This window comes from Zalophus californianus, chromosome 6 (assembly GCF_009762305.2).
Source record: "Zalophus californianus isolate mZalCal1 chromosome 6, mZalCal1.pri.v2, whole genome shotgun sequence".
NCBI lineage: Eukaryota > Metazoa > Chordata > Mammalia > Carnivora > Otariidae > Zalophus > Zalophus californianus.
Window position 1 is genome coordinate 2,085,838 of NC_045600.1, and position 15,300 is coordinate 2,101,137.

A 15,300-nucleotide genomic window follows, 5' to 3' on the forward strand; every position below is an offset into this window, starting at 1 on the left:
CCACATCAGGCCGGGAGGGCACGAAGACTGAAACCCACTCTTTTTTTTTTAAGATTTATTTATTTTTGAGAGAGAGAGAGAGAGCGGCGTGTGCGTGTGAGCAGGAGGGGCAGAGAATCTCAAGCTGACTCTGCACTGAGCGCAGAGCTCGATGCAGGGCTTGATCTCACGACCCTGAGATCATAACCTGAGCCAAAACCAAGACTCGGACGCTTGTGACTGAGCCACCCAGGTGCCCCTGAACACCCACTCACTCCTCTTAAACATCGGTCTGAATGGGCTCATCTAGCTGTGTTTTGTGGGCTGTCCACCTCATCCTTCATCAAATGAATTATTTTCAGTAAATGGTCAGTCATAATATACCAGAGTGGTCATTCCTCAAGACTTAAAATGCTGCATCTTAAGACAATGAGCACCCCTTCCTTTGCCCGCACCTTTTCTCTGATCTCCAGAGCTCTTTTACACAGCGGTTCGGCCTCTTTGTACTTCCCTCTTTTGCCGTAAAGAACTGCGAGGTTATTCAGAGTTGCTGCCACCTGCCAACACAGAGAGAACAGCAGAGAATGGTAAACAACAGCAACAGACAGGACTTCAGATATCACATGCTCATCAATATCCAGGTTGCACAATGAAGTGCTCTCCACTAAGTGAAGGAATAGGACTTCAGTTAAAAGCAAAAGAGCAATTCACTATACACTATAGATTATACAAAGTAAATTGGAGAATACTAAAATTAAACAATCAACAATAACACCGTGATCTTGATTTTTTAATTTCACTGGAAGCCACAAAGCCAACCCAAACACAGATCTGTTTGCAAATCTGGCCAGATTTTAAGAAAAAGACAATATAAATTCTTTAGAGAAATTTACAGAAGTACATGCAATCTGATTTAGAATAAAAAGATACAGTACGTGATCCATGTGAAGCGGTGACGATGAACAAGTTAACTGTGCACTGACATAGGCTGAACATCAGAGCCACCAGCCCCGAAGCTCAGCACTGGTACTGAGTAAGTGAAGATTCCTACCTGCGCCATCTAGTGAAAAGGCAGCTCTTAAACCTTCCCTGTTGAGTTTAATATTAAAATGAGTTGAATAAAAAAATATATTAGGGAAAATGAAATATAAAAAGAAGGAAAGAACCAGATATACACACCGCGGGATGATCTTTGCCCAAAGTTTTCTCACGGATGGCCAAGGCATCGTTCAGTAGATTAGCAGCATCTTTGTATTTATTCTGGTCTCTAAATTGAAAAACATACATTAAGTGTTTTGGATATAACTTACTACGTCTTTTTAAAATGTAATTTTGAAACTACAGAAATAAAAGTTAAGTTTGAGCTATTTAAAAAATAAACGTCCACTATTAAAACGATTAAAAACACCTCTAGCGTAGAAGAGAAAGACTCCACCAATAATGTGAGCTTGGAATCAGGCCTGATTAGCTTTGGAACCTGGCTCTCCCCTCCAGGTCATGGAGACAACACTGCCCCCACACCACACAGAGTACGGGAGCTGGTCCAGAAGGCCGCCAGAGCTTCACCTGCTATCAGACAAAACTGACCCCAGGGTCTGAGCCCAGGCTCTGCCAGTTAATGGCTACAAGGCTTTGGGATAGTAAGCAGCCTCCCACAGTCCCCAACGACCCATCTAGAAAGTGTATTACCTAACTTACAGAGTTGCTCTAAGAAGCTAATGATATGCTACGTGTATAATGAAAAAGCTTGTTAAAAATAAATACATTATAATGTCTTAATCTGGTACATATTTGCCACTGTTTGCTTGAGTAAAGGAGGAAGGAGGAGGCTTCTGACTGCAGTAGGACAGAAAGCCCAGCCCCAGCCTTTGCCCTCCTTGGTTTGTGTACCGACAATGTGATCACAGGAGAGTTATTTGCTCTGTGAGACTGAGCACACGCGTTCCTTAACTGTGTAATAACAGCTGCCCAGCAAGGCTTTGCCCTGCAGAAGCCAGACTGCCCTACAAGACACGGAAAGGGTTAATGGCCCTCTGGAACCTCTGAAGCACACTAATTCTGTCCAAGTGTATTGAGATTATTTTCTTCAATTACCCCACTACACTTGATAAACTGGCTCATAAGTTTTGTGAAAAGCAGCAAGTATGACAGAAAGTCTCAAGAACTACTAGAGACAGTTATAACCAGTAACAAGAACTACCTAAAAGCGTGTGGCAGCTAAATGAGGCAAGATGTACTGAGCACTTTTCTAAACTGTGACGGGCCCTAAAATGTCAAAGGCTATTAATTAATTAGCCAAAGTGAGGTCCCAGCAAGAGCAACAGCACTGGTGCTCAGGTGTGGCCCCACACCGATGACCGTCACCGTCAGCCAGAACACACTAAAACCAGCCCCGCCCCAGCAACTCTGGCTCTGGCTCTGGGGCCCGCACTCACTTGACTAGCCCACCAGGAAATTCAAACTCAAAATGAAAACAAAAGTATACCACTGCACGCATAAAAATCCTAGAAGAATAATGGGCAAGATGATGGAAGATTCACAGGACACAAATGACTAAAAATACCCAGAGAAATACGAAGGCAACCACAGTGCTCTGCTCCTGCCTTACTGAAGTGTAGGGTCAAGCCACACTGCGCTGGTGGGGACGGTGAGGCTGAAGCAGGGACAGGATGCTGCCTTCCTGAGGAGCAGTTTGGTAAGAGGTACCAGGCGTAGACTGTGTAGACTCTAACCCATTTTAGGAACTGATCCTTAAAAAAATCCAAAATCTCAGGAAAAACTTCTAAAGATGTTTATCAGTATATTATGCCCTTCCCCCAAAAGCTTAAAATTAAATGTCCCCTAACACAAGAAGGGGGAGAGGAGTTACAGGCCAGGGTGCAGTCCTGAATATGAATGCGAATGTACAGGCAGCTATCCATTTGTTTTTTGACTTTTGACTGACACAGTAACCCCTCAGCCAGAGCATTAAGGGAAAACACCAGACTGCAGCGAAGCCCCGGAATTCCCACTGCCCGACACAGTGGTAAGCGTGGGACCATGGAACGACAACAACCCTACGTGCATTTTTTATTTAACTCATTTATAATAATAATATCTAGCGTTGGCCAGAAATTTTCATGTTAGTGCATACAAACTGTTTTCAGTTTCATTTATTTGAATGATATCTACGCCCAATGTGGGCTTGAACTCACGACCCTGAGATCAGGAGTCAGATGCTCTGACTCAGGAACCGACTGAGCCAACCAGGTGCACCAGTGCACACAAATTTTGTTTAAAAAACCTTTTGGAATGAAACTGGCATCATCTGTCAAGATTTTAAATGTAAATACCCGTGACTAAGGAATCCCTACACTATTGTAACAGTAAAAATGTGCAAATAACCTAAATGTCCATTGACGGGGAAACTGTCAAAAAAGGTCAGGACCAGACGCAAGACAGTGCGCTACGCTGCCCTGGAAGACGGCAGGCTAACTGCGGGACAAGCATGCGCAGGGCCGCGGACACGGCGTGAAAGGCTGCTTTCTTTCTGGTGGTGGTGTGTTTCGTGAAGAAATCACTCCTCTGATGAATGGCCGGATCAGTTCGTTTCTCTTCCCTGAGCCACTCCCTGCCCCCTCCCTCTGCACCGTCCCCGCCTTGCTCAGACCCCATCTCCGTATTCCTAGGATCCTGCCCTGCCTCCAGGCCCTGGCTGCCATTCTGTCCTGCGCACAATGCCAGAGGGACTCTGGTGAGACCCAAGTAGGAGCCTGCTGCCCCCCCCCCAGCACCTCTCAGCACTGCCCACAGGGCCTCCACAGTCAGGCCCAGCTTCTCCCTGCCCCATCTCTTACAACTGTTCTCAGGCGCTGTCAAGCTTTGCCAACTAGGTTCCGGAGTAAGCCCCAAACACACACAACACCCCTTCCCATCTCCACATGCTAAAATCCTACCCACCCTTCGAGGCCCCTGGAGCGCTGCTCTCGCCCTTCCATTAATCCTTCCCTCATCCTCTCAACTGGAAGTAATCTTTCTGTTCCGTGAAAACTTCTGTGTTATTTTATTAGCAGAACCCAGTCTCTCTGCTTCTATAACAACATAATGAATGTAAACAGCCTATCTTCTAAACAAGGTCGTAAGTTCCTTTAGAGAATGCTATTTGAGCATTTCATGCCTGCAGGGCAACACCACCGGTCATGTGCCTACAGTCCTCCCTTGGACCTCTGAGTGGAGACTATAACTGCCTCCATTTTAGATTCAAGAAAACCGAGGCTCGGAAAAGCCCAGGGCTCTCGACAACACCCTCTGTCTCGTGGCCATCTAGCAGAGACACAACCTGAATTCTCCTGACTATAAATACAAGGTTCTGCTTTCTCCCCGAGGACAGGAACCATATATTCATTCATCTCTAGGGCCTCACAGGAACCAGCCCCGTCTGACCTATACTTGGGTGTCCAAAAATGTTGAATGGGGACAACCAAACCAATGAAAAACACGCATCTGTTAATCCCAACCCACAAAACTGAAAGGGCTCCAGCAAACCAATCCTGCTGTAACTTCTCCCTTCTCGGTCCCTACTCACCCACATCTGCTCTAATTCAGGTGAGTTCAGCCAAAAGACACACACAAAGGGCTCCAACACATCACTCCCTGTGCCTCAGGGCAAATTCCTTAATTCCCCCTTCAACGTGTTCACCCAGGGCCCCTAAGTGAGGAAGCATGCTACAGTGATGTGAAAAGTGGGGACACAGATGCAAGCTGGTCCCCAACTTTCAGGGACACTATTCCAAGAGAAGAGAGAACAAAATTCAAATAATCCCGACACCAAGCGCAGGGAGAAATGCCAGAAGAGAGGCAGGGATTAAGGGCTCTGGGGGCACAACAGGGGCAAAGGGCAAGTGGAACCTGAGACTCAGAAAGGAGAGAGAGCTAACAAGGCTCTAGAAGGGTGGGAAGGCTCTTCTGGACAAAAGGAACCTGGTACACAGGGTCTGGTGGAAAAATTAAGAATTTAGTTTGACCCGAGTGAAGGGTGCATTTGGGCTATTCTAGAAAGGCTGACCTGGGTTGTTTCGGGCACCATCTGTTCCACAGGGTGAGATACCTTTGCCATAGAGCTTGCTGAATATTTTGAATTTAACCCCCTGGCTGTTTGAAGAGACGTGACCAATGAAGCTGGTGAAGAGAGCTTATACAGGTTTACAGAAACATATTTAAGGGCAAGTTCATTAAAAATACTGTCGGTAGATAAAACTAGGGGATAGAATGAAAGTACTAGCCTGTACACCAAAGCCAGGATGTTCAGCATGGTGGCCACATCCGGGTGGTCGTGGCCGGAAGTCTTCTCCAGGTCCTCCAGGGCCTGCTTGCAGAGCGGCACGGCCACCTCATAGCGCCCCTGAGAGGCGTACTGGATGACCAGGTTGTGGAGAGTGCGCAGCCGCGCTGGGATCTCGTAGCCACCCTGCTGCGCGGCCGCCGCCGCACTGCTGTGCTGCTGCTGGACTGTACGGACAAGGTTTCAGGTCGCATGTGCGCCAAGGACAGTATCCGGACGAGAGCATTCATTAGACCCTTCCTCTCTCGCTTTGGTCCCGGAGGGCATGTGACCCCCACGCTGAGGAAACCCACCCAGCGCTCCCCAGGCAGGCTGGGTGACATCAGTAACGTGTCGGGGGTGGTGTGATGCCCCCAACAGTGCAGTGAGACTCCTCTCAGCACCAAATGAACTCTTGCTGTCTCACTCTGTGAGACCCACAGACCGCACGGGAACTGCTTGTTCATGCCCCAAGATTTCGTACGGGCTGGTCTAACATGCTACCATATCCCAACAAGAAACATCTGAAGTTCTCTTGGAAAACATTAGGCAACCTGAGTGTGCAAGTGCCTCTGGGAAGCAGGCTACAGACTCTTAGACACCCACTAATTATGGCACTTCCATAAGACAGGACAAACCACCTTCTGTTTATATAATGCTGCCGTTTAACCGCTCCCCCTCACCAACTTACTTCCTTGACCGGGATCATCGTCATCATTTGGGAAAAGGTCATCCAGAGGCTCCTTGGTGGAATCGGTGTCTTTGTCCTCCTATAAAACCAACCCAGGATAACTTTAGCCTTACAAGTACTATAAATCCTGTACTGGAAATCTTTAGTATAAGTATCATTTTAACAAAAAAATCTTAGAAAAAAATCATCTGTTTTTAAAATCAAATGTAAGGGAGGCCTGGGTGGCTCAGTCAGTTAAGCGTCTGCCTTTGGCTCAGGTCATGATCCCAGAGTCCTGGGATCAGGTCCCGCGTCAGGCTCCCTGCTCAGCAGGGAGCCTGCTTCTCCCTCTCCCTCTCCCTCTCCTTCTGCCTGAGGCTCCCTCCCCATCTGTCAAATAAATAAATAAAATCTTTAAAATAAAATAAAATAAAAGGGGCACCTGGGTGGCTCAGTCGGGTGAACATCTGCCTTCGGCTCAGGTCATGATCCTGGAGTCCTGGGACTGAATCACACTGGGCTCCCTGTTCAGCAGGGGGGTTTGCTTCTCCCTCTGCCCTCCCCCTGCTCATGCCCTCACTCTCTCTCTCTCACAATAAATATTTAAAGTCTTTAAAAATAAAATAATCAAATGTAAGGTTAACCACAATTTGGCTTATCCATCGATTGAGCAGAGAGTAACAGAAAGCCTGCCAGACTAGAATTGAAACTCAAAATGCAGGCCAACAGACCATGTGGCATTTCTGTGCCTTAGATTCTTCACTACCTTCTGAGGAAGTTCAAATAGAGCAGGAAACTCTTACTTGAAATAAATTTTATTTGGAAACCAAATACGTAAAAACAGACTACAATGGCCCGTGCTGAATGCCACAGAACTGGAGGCCTCGAGTCCCCCTTCCCTGCTCACCACCTCCACCAAAGGACACCTAAGAGCAATCTAAAACCTGCCAGCTTTTTTTTAAGATTTTACTTATTTATGTGTGTGTTTATTTATTTATTGAAAGAGAGAGACAAAATCCCAAGTAAGCTCCACGACCAGTGCAGAGCCCGATGCGGGGCTGGATCCCACAACCCTGAGATCCCCTGATCCAAAAATCAGAGTCAGACGCCCAACCGCCTGAGCTACCCAGGCATCCCTGAAACCTTCTGGCTTTAACTCTGTGACTCGAGTCTCCCCACAGATCTCTGATTAGTGCAGGGGTAAAAACCGTGACTACACAATGGAGAAAACAGACAACAGTTAGACCAAGTGAGAAATCAGCATCGCCCTGGGGCAGAAAACATCCCTTGCCCGTGGAACGAGTCATCTGCGAAGTACACAATGTCACCTTGATAATATTCCTGTCTGGGATGCATGATCTAAACACACTCAGAGAGAGACATGAGACAAACCCAGACTGAGAAACAATCTATGAAGTAACTGGCTCCTGCACTCTTCAAAAATACCTATGTCATGGAAGGCAGAGAAAGACTTTTTTCTCTCTTTGAAAAGGACCTGTTTCAGATGAAAGACGGCCAAGGAGACGTGACAGCTGAGTGTCACATGTGGTCATGAACCAGATAGTGGCACGGTGAAAGGATGCCATGAAGGGCTCTGCTGAGACCAAGAAGGCACGGTGCAGAGCAGATAGATGAGTACCGTGCCCATGTGAAATTTCCGGACTGGAGCTGGCCCTGCTTCCACAGGAGAATGTCCTCATGCCAGGGGAACACGCCCAGCAGCAGCAGGGGAGTGTGGCATGCGGTATGCCGCCTACTGCAACGCCGTTCAGAAAAACCATCACTCATGTACACCCCGAAAGGAGAGGCAGAGTTAGCTCACTGTTAGCTCTCCTCTCCAAGCTAGGTATTTTTTCAAAATAACAAGTTTTAAACATTTCTGATTCAATGAAACCCTACAAGATCATCTGGTATTCTAGATGAATCACTGGCTGGCATCCGTAGCTTCATTTATTCTTATTTCCACAGCAGCCCATAACAATATGTCTTCTAAATCAAAAGCAAGGGAGAAATACAGTAAGACTAACAAGACAGGGTGCTGTGGACTAATGTGTCCCCCAAAATCATATATGGAAGCCCTAGCCCTGGTGATGGCATTTGGAGGTGGGCTTTTAGGAGGTAATGTGGGTCAGACTGAGTCACATGGATGGGGCTGTCACAAAAGGATTAGTGTCCTTACATGAAAAGGAAAAGACACTAGATACCTTCCTCTCTCTCTGCACGCACCAGGGAAGGCTGAGTGAGGACACAACCAGGAAAAAGGCCCTCACCAAGAACCCAACGTGCCAACACCCTGATCTCAGAACTGTGGGAAATAAGCCACACAACCATGGTATTCCGTCGCAATGGCCTGAGCTGATGAAGACATGCACTCTGGCAATGGGAGATGTAACATGAGGAGAGACCGAGTGAAGGACACATGAGAATTCTCTTTACTATCTTATCAACTTTTCTGTGAATCTAAAATTACTCCAAAATTTGTTTTTAAAAAATTGTTTTTCAGTTAACTGAATCAGATATAAATGGTGGATGAAAAATAATTAAGACTGAGATGAACATCCTGAGAGAGTCAACAGAAAAAGGAGAAAACCAAGATCCTTGGGGAACATTCCAAAAACAAGGTAAGCTGGCAAGAGAGACCAAGGAGGCGGCATGAGAGAGAGGGTAGGAGAACCAGGTGGCCAACCGGCAGCAGGGGAGAGAGAGTTTCAAGAGAAAGGTCAAGACCCACAGCACCACTGGCTACAGGGTTAGTCCCAAGTGTGGATTATAGACAACTGGATGAGATGCACACTGATCTGAGGGAACAGTTTCAGTAGCGTGATGAGCTTGGAAGCCAGACTCAGTGGGTTCTCAAGCTGGGACAAACCTCATCAAGTGCCTCTTTGCATTGTGCCTTACATTCACAAAGTATTTGTACATTGTCTGACCACTGTTCTAAAACACACCTATGAGGGGCGCATGGGTGGCTCAGCCGTGAAGCGTCTGCCTTCGGCGCAGGTCATGGTCCCAGGGTCCTGGGATTGAGCCCCGCATCAGGCTCCCTGCTCGGCAGGAAGCCTGCTTCTCCCTCACCCACTCCCCCTGCTTGTGTTCCCTCTCTCGCTGTCTCTCTGTCAAATAAATAAATAAAATCTTTAAAAAATTAAAAAAATATATATCCCTTAAAAAATAAAAATAAAACACACCTATGAAAAGCATACGGATACGGCAAGGAGAGCCTCTAGGACTTGCCCAGTCCCAAGACCCACAGCCTCTGGCCTTGCTCAGCGCAATCACTAGAGGGGAGGGGCAAACACGGACGGCTTGACGGAGACAACCCACCAACTGTAACACGGTTACCATCAGTGCCGCGCTCCTACTGAGCCACTTACGGATGGAGAGATGTCATCATCGTATTTTTTTAACTGATTCATGAATTCCAGATGCTTCTTTTCCTCCTCCAGTTGAGCCACAGACTGCTCACTCTTCTGTAATTTCTGTTGCGTATTGGCGAGTTCGTCCCGAAGCCACTGGTTCTCCTGGCAGAGCCGACGAACCTGTGCACGCAGTTTCTGCTTCTCGGACTCAACAGCGTTCAGGTGATTGGACAAAGCCATCATGACCTGGAAAGACAGAAACGCTGACAGCACTGCATCATCCATCCCACACGTCTCAGCTCCCACCGATGCAGGCATTCTGGGGTTGCAGCTCTAGCTTACACTTGCAGATACGTGCTCCAACACAGACACGTACAAATGCCAATGACTTCCCTCTCCACCCCCAGTCTCAGGCTACACAGCGTACAGAATATCACATGCTCACAACATCTGCAGAAACTAGATGTTGTTCTTCTGTTTGACAGCATCTCAGATGGACTAGTAATGGACACACGGCTACTCTTCTGACAAAACTGTATGTTTTTACTTTCTATCTAGGTGGCTCCAACATAATTGGAGACACTTTTCCATGTGTGAGTGTGTGCACAAGCACGCAATGTGTACCGAGGGCAGGTCACTCCGGGAGGGGCTGGTGATAGAGTCAGGGAAGGGCAGGCAGACAAATCTTTGATGTTCCAAGGTAAGGGAAGAAATCTTTAGCTAGGGCGCCTGGGTGGCTCAGTCGTTAAGCATCTGCCTTCAGCTCAGGTCATGATCCCAGGGTCCTGGGATCGAGGCCCACATCGGGCTCCCTGCTCAACGGAGAGCCTGCTTCTCCCTCTGTCTGCCACTCCCCCTGCTTGTGTTCCCTCTCTCGCTCTGTCTCTCTGTCAAATAAATAAATAAAATCTTTAAAAAAAAAAGAAAAAAGAAAAAGAAAAAGAAATCTTTAGCTAGCCAGCTAGTCAGAACGCACTGATGCATTCATAAGCTTAGGTCCACGTCACAAACTCTGGTGACTGTCCCAGGGCTCTGCCTGGGGTGCACCAGACCTGTGTGAGGCATTAGCAAGCTCCTAGGAGTGTACGAGTAGAAAAAGCTGGGCAAAGCTGGCTCTAGTCCGTTCTCCCCTTAGACCACACAACTGCCCTGCTCTCTACTCTCCTATGTTTCAAACCTAAACTCCAGAAGGTGAGGTTCTTTCCTCCTTCTCTTCTTAACCCTAATATCTGCCCAACTAAAAAGGAAGTCCATATTCACATCACTTTTCAATAACCGAATGTGCCATACAATACATTCACAATAACCAAAGTTAAAGTTCTACAATTAGGTCTTTCACACAGTCAGGATGAAGAACTCTAAAATCAGGCTATGGACAGTCACTGTGGAGAACAGTGTCCTCTACATGGAAGTGGGGACTAGTGACCCAGCAGCCCTACTCTGCTTTCTTCATTCACTTACAAGAGGAGAGCTAAGGGGCGCCTGGGGCCGCAGTCAGTTAAGCGTCCAACTCTTGGTTTCAGCTCAGGTCATGATCTCAGGGTCCTGGGATCGAGCCCCGCACAGAGTCCGCTTGAGATTCTCTCTCCCTCTCCCTCTGCCCCTCCCATTCATGCATATGCTCTCTCTCAAATAAATATTTAACAAAAAAAAAAGAGGAAAGCTAAGAAGAAAGTCGTCAAATTTCAGTGTATGTGACTTTACCTGAAGTATGCTGGCAAAACCAAACGTTATCAGGGGTAGGGCTACCACAAGAGGTTTCTTTTCTTTTTCTTTTGATTGACTGACTGATTTTAGGGGGAAGGGGTGGAGGGAAAGGGAAAGTCTCAAGCACACTCCCCCCAACTAAGTGGGGCTCGGTCTCACTGCTCTGACATCACGACCTGAGCTGAAACCAAGAGTTGTACGCTCAACCGACTGTGCCCCGCACCTAGATGTTTCTCATTTTGTCACCTCTATGTCCCACGTGGTAAAAACAAAGGTTTAGTCAAATATATAGAGCAATCTTGTCTCAGTACTGCAGAGACTATTGGCTGTTGGCCAGTACCCATTCTCCCTTCTTCCTTAGGCTCAAGAAGTGGAACCTGAAGTGGGCAGGGCAACATTCCCCAGTCTCCCTCACAACTGGGGGTGGCCGTGGAACCGAGGTCCGGCCAATGAAATGTAAGCAGAGTCGTGCACAGTTGGAGGAAGTGAAGGGAGGGGGCAACACCCTTCCCGTCCCTTCCCTGTCCTAGAATGGGGTCAGGTGGCTGCAGCTGGGGCTCCGTCTTAGTCCACAAAAAAGGCTGTGTGCAGTGTAATGCAGAGGTCTGCGTGTCCCTGACGATCATGCAGCTACACAATCTGGGGGAAGCCTACGTCGGTTTTTTTTTTTTTTCTTCAAAGATTTATTTATTTATTTTGAGAGCGAGCACATGAGAGGGGGGGAGGGCCAGAGGGAGAGGCAGACTCCTCACTGAGCAGGGAGTCCGATGCGGGACTCGATCCCGGGACTCCAGGATCATATCCTGAGCCAAAGGCAGTCGCCTAACCAACTGAGCCACCCAGGCGCCCTTGGTATTTCTTTATACATGTCTATGATGTTTAAGCCACTGTTTTTGTTTTTGGATACATGCAGCCAAATCAAATCCAAAATGACGAGGTTACCTCTGCTTTTGGCTCTTTTTAAAATTTAGACATGCCCAAATCAATCATCCTTTATATAACATACAAGCTGATCTCTGTTATTCTAGAAGTATCATCCCTCTAGTTTCGTTAAACCACATATTTCAAACGAAGTCTCCATTTCTCCAGACTGTCAAGTTCCTATTCTTGTCAGAGGCAACTTCACTTATACCTGTGCCTCACTCAGGCCAAGCTCCAACATTTCCAGTGACTTCCGGATCATGTTTGATTTCTCTTCCACCAGATTACTTTCATCATCTTTCTTCAAACACTTCAGTGTCTCAAGTAAACTTTGTAAAATGGAATTGTGCTCATTCTTCAGAGCTTCCAGCCCCTGAATCACTTGCTTTGTCTTAGAAATGATTTCATCCTGTGTCAGCTTCTCCAACTTGTCTTCCTTTATATACACCATCGTGGACATGTTGTCATACATTCTAGAATGGAAAAAGGAAAAAAATTAGGCATCTCATCACAGATGTAATTTACATTACACCTCTAATAAAATACACTGTGTGAAGACTTTTAAATTAACGTTTTTATAGATGAATAATAAATGTGTGTATCTGTGACTTGTTGAAATACTGTACTGTTTCTCTCTTCCCTCTGCAGACCAATTTAATTACTTTTCTGGCTTATGCCTGAATTCTTTTTAATGGAAGAAATGACAGCAGTTGAAATTAATGCCAAAGATTAAAAGCAGCAAAACATTCAAATGGCATTTCTACAGCACAAAACCTCAGTGAACAAGAGTTCTCTGAATGTTTGCAAGCTTTTTCCCCCTAATGAAATGCGGAAGGGACAGTAAATCCTTGGTAACATATTTACCAGACAAAGCCTTGAGGAGTGGTCACAGCTGGAAGGAGGAGGAAAGCCAACAAAGGAGCATGGGCACAATCAGAGGAGCAGGAGAAGGACTAGGTCCGTCTGAAACACGGTAAGAGAGTGACATGAGCAGGGCCATCAGCACCGTCAGGACGCAAGGACAGGGGCAGGCACGCCTATAGGGTCAAACCAGCTGAGAGGCCGCCAAAATTTCAGGAAATCATACAGTGTCTGGAACTGGCTTTAAAATACTATAATGAAGGGCGCCTGGGTGGCTCAGTTGGTTAAGCGACTGCCTTCGGCTCAGGTCATGATCCTGGAGTCCCCGGATCGAGTCCCACATCGGGCTCCCTGCTCAGCAGGGAGTCTGCTTCTCCCTCTGACCCTCCCTCCTCTCATGTGCTCTCTCTCTCTCATTCTCTCCTCAAATAAATAAAATCTTTAAAAAATAATAAAATAAAATAAAATACTATAATGAAGAAGAAAAAGGAAAGGGGCACATAACACAGTGTCAGCAAACTCATGAACACTGAAACTAAGCAACAGGTCTTTGTATAACCTTTCTAGGTTTGTGTATGTTTTTAAATCCCATAATTAAGTTTAAAAAAAAAGGCCACAGTGAGCATTAAGGAAGCCTCAAGAGACTGACAGGGACTGAAGTCAGATTACATGTCAGTGTGATTTCCTTCAGAGCACTCAACACTCCCTGAAATCCTGTGCACTGTCACATGCCATCGCTTATATCCCCCTGAATGTAAGCTCTATGGAAAAGGCAAGGCCTCCCTCTTGTACCCCACTACATCACATCCCCAGGACAGTGCCCGAGCCCTGGCCGACCACGCGGTGCAGGCCTGGACTGACAGATGCCCATGAAGGGAAGCAGTGTCGAAGCACCAAACACATGCTTAGGAGCGCACTTGTGATGAGCACCTCAAGTGCTGAATCAGTGTATTGTACACGTGAAATATAACAGCGGATGCTAACTATACTGGAATTAAAATTTAAAACTCCATTAAAAAAACAGTAAATCCCATCCAATTATAAAGATGGTCAGTGTCATACCTCTGCAAAGAAGGGAAGAGAGGGCAGTTCTGTTTATGTAAAAGAGAAAAGAAAGGAAAGGGGCAGAAGGTTTTTCCCCTGCACAGGAAAAATTTTATTTTTCTTGCCCCAGTCCACTCCCCTCCAGCAACCCTCAGTTTGTTTCCCATGATTAAGTCTCTTATAGTTTGTCTCCCTCTCTGCTTCCATCTTATTTTATTTTTCCCTCCCTTCCCCTATGATCCTGTTTTGTTTCTTAAATTCCACATACAAGTCAGATCACATGACAATTGTCTTTCTCTGATTTACTTCGCTCAGCATAATACACGCTAGTTCCATCCATAACACTGCGCGCGCCACACACACACACACACACACACACACACACACACACACACACACACACACACACACACACACCCCACCCCACCCCACCCCACCCCACCCCACCCCACATCTTTATCCATTCATTCATGGACATCTGGGCTCTTTCCAAAGTTTGGCTATTGTGGACATTGCTGCTATAAACACTGGGGTGCAGGTGCCCCTTTGGATCACTACATTTGTATCTTTGGGGTAAATACCAAGTAGTACAATTGCTGGGTTGAAGGGTAGCTCTATTTTCAACTTTTTGAGGAACCCACATACTGTTTTCCAGAGTGGCTGCACCAGCTGAGGCAGAGGGTTTAAACAGGAGTAGCAAGGGGTGCCTGGGTGGCACAGTCAGTTAAGCACTGACTCTTGGTTTTGGCTTGGGTTGTGATCTCAGGGTCATGAGATCGAGCCCCGTGTTAGGCTCCGCACTTGATGCTGAGTCTGTTGCAGACTCTCTCCCTCTCCTCCCCCGTCTCTCTGCTCGCACACACTCAATCTATAAAAATAAATAAATCTTAAAAAAAAAAGGAGTAGCAAAATCGTAACAGGTAGGATTTACACATAGGAAAAAAATCAAAACAGTGGGAAAGACTTAATCACTTGAATGCAGGGGATGCTTCAGTTAAGTAAACACATTTAAAGAAATCCAAATTTGAGGCACCTAGCTGACTCAGTTGGTGGAGCACGTGACTCTTGATCTCAGGGTCCATTGGGTGTAGAGATTACTAAAAATAAACAAACTTAAAAAAAAAAAGAGGGGCGCCTGGGTGGCTCAGTCGTTAAGCCTCTGCCTTTGGCTCAGGTCATGATCCCAGAGTCCTGGGATCGAGCCCCACGTCGGGCTCCCTGCTCCACGGGAAGACTGCTCCTCCCTCTCCCACTCCCCCTGCTTGTGTTCCCTCTTTCTCTGTCTCTCTGTCGAATAAATAAAATCTTTAAAAAAAAAAAAAAGAAATCCAAATTTAATCCCTCAAGGGATACAGAACAAAACTGTTAACAGTACACTGCATGCTCACACACTCTTGGAGAGGCTTTAACCATAGACAAGAGCAACGAATACAAATGTTATCTGGATGTGCACAAAAAAA

General features: G+C 46.5%; 1 protein-coding gene across 14 annotated transcripts in view; it reads right to left on the bottom strand.

Moving 5' to 3' along the window:
* KLC1 (kinesin light chain 1) overlaps positions 1 to 15,300 on the bottom strand; it is a 60,474-nt gene that overhangs the window by 24,560 nt on the left and 20,614 nt on the right. For 12 of the 14 annotated variants that reach the window (XM_027568915.2, XM_027568921.1, XM_027568918.1 and 9 more), the window contains 6 exons: positions 12,147 to 12,408; positions 9,323 to 9,553; positions 5,970 to 6,048; positions 5,241 to 5,466; positions 1,159 to 1,246; positions 435 to 536 (listed from right to left, as the gene is read on the bottom strand). In XM_027568915.2, the coding sequence (XP_027424716.1) occupies positions 435 to 536; positions 1,159 to 1,246; positions 5,241 to 5,466; positions 5,970 to 6,048; positions 9,323 to 9,553; positions 12,147 to 12,407 (987 nt within the window). In that variant the 5' untranslated portion in view covers position 12,408. Of the gene's footprint in view, positions 1 to 434; positions 537 to 1,158; positions 1,247 to 5,240; positions 5,467 to 5,969; positions 6,049 to 9,322; positions 9,554 to 12,146; positions 12,409 to 12,799; positions 12,899 to 15,300 lie in introns of those variants that run through there. The other 2 variants (XM_027568913.2, XM_027568914.1) reach the window with 1 other exon arrangement.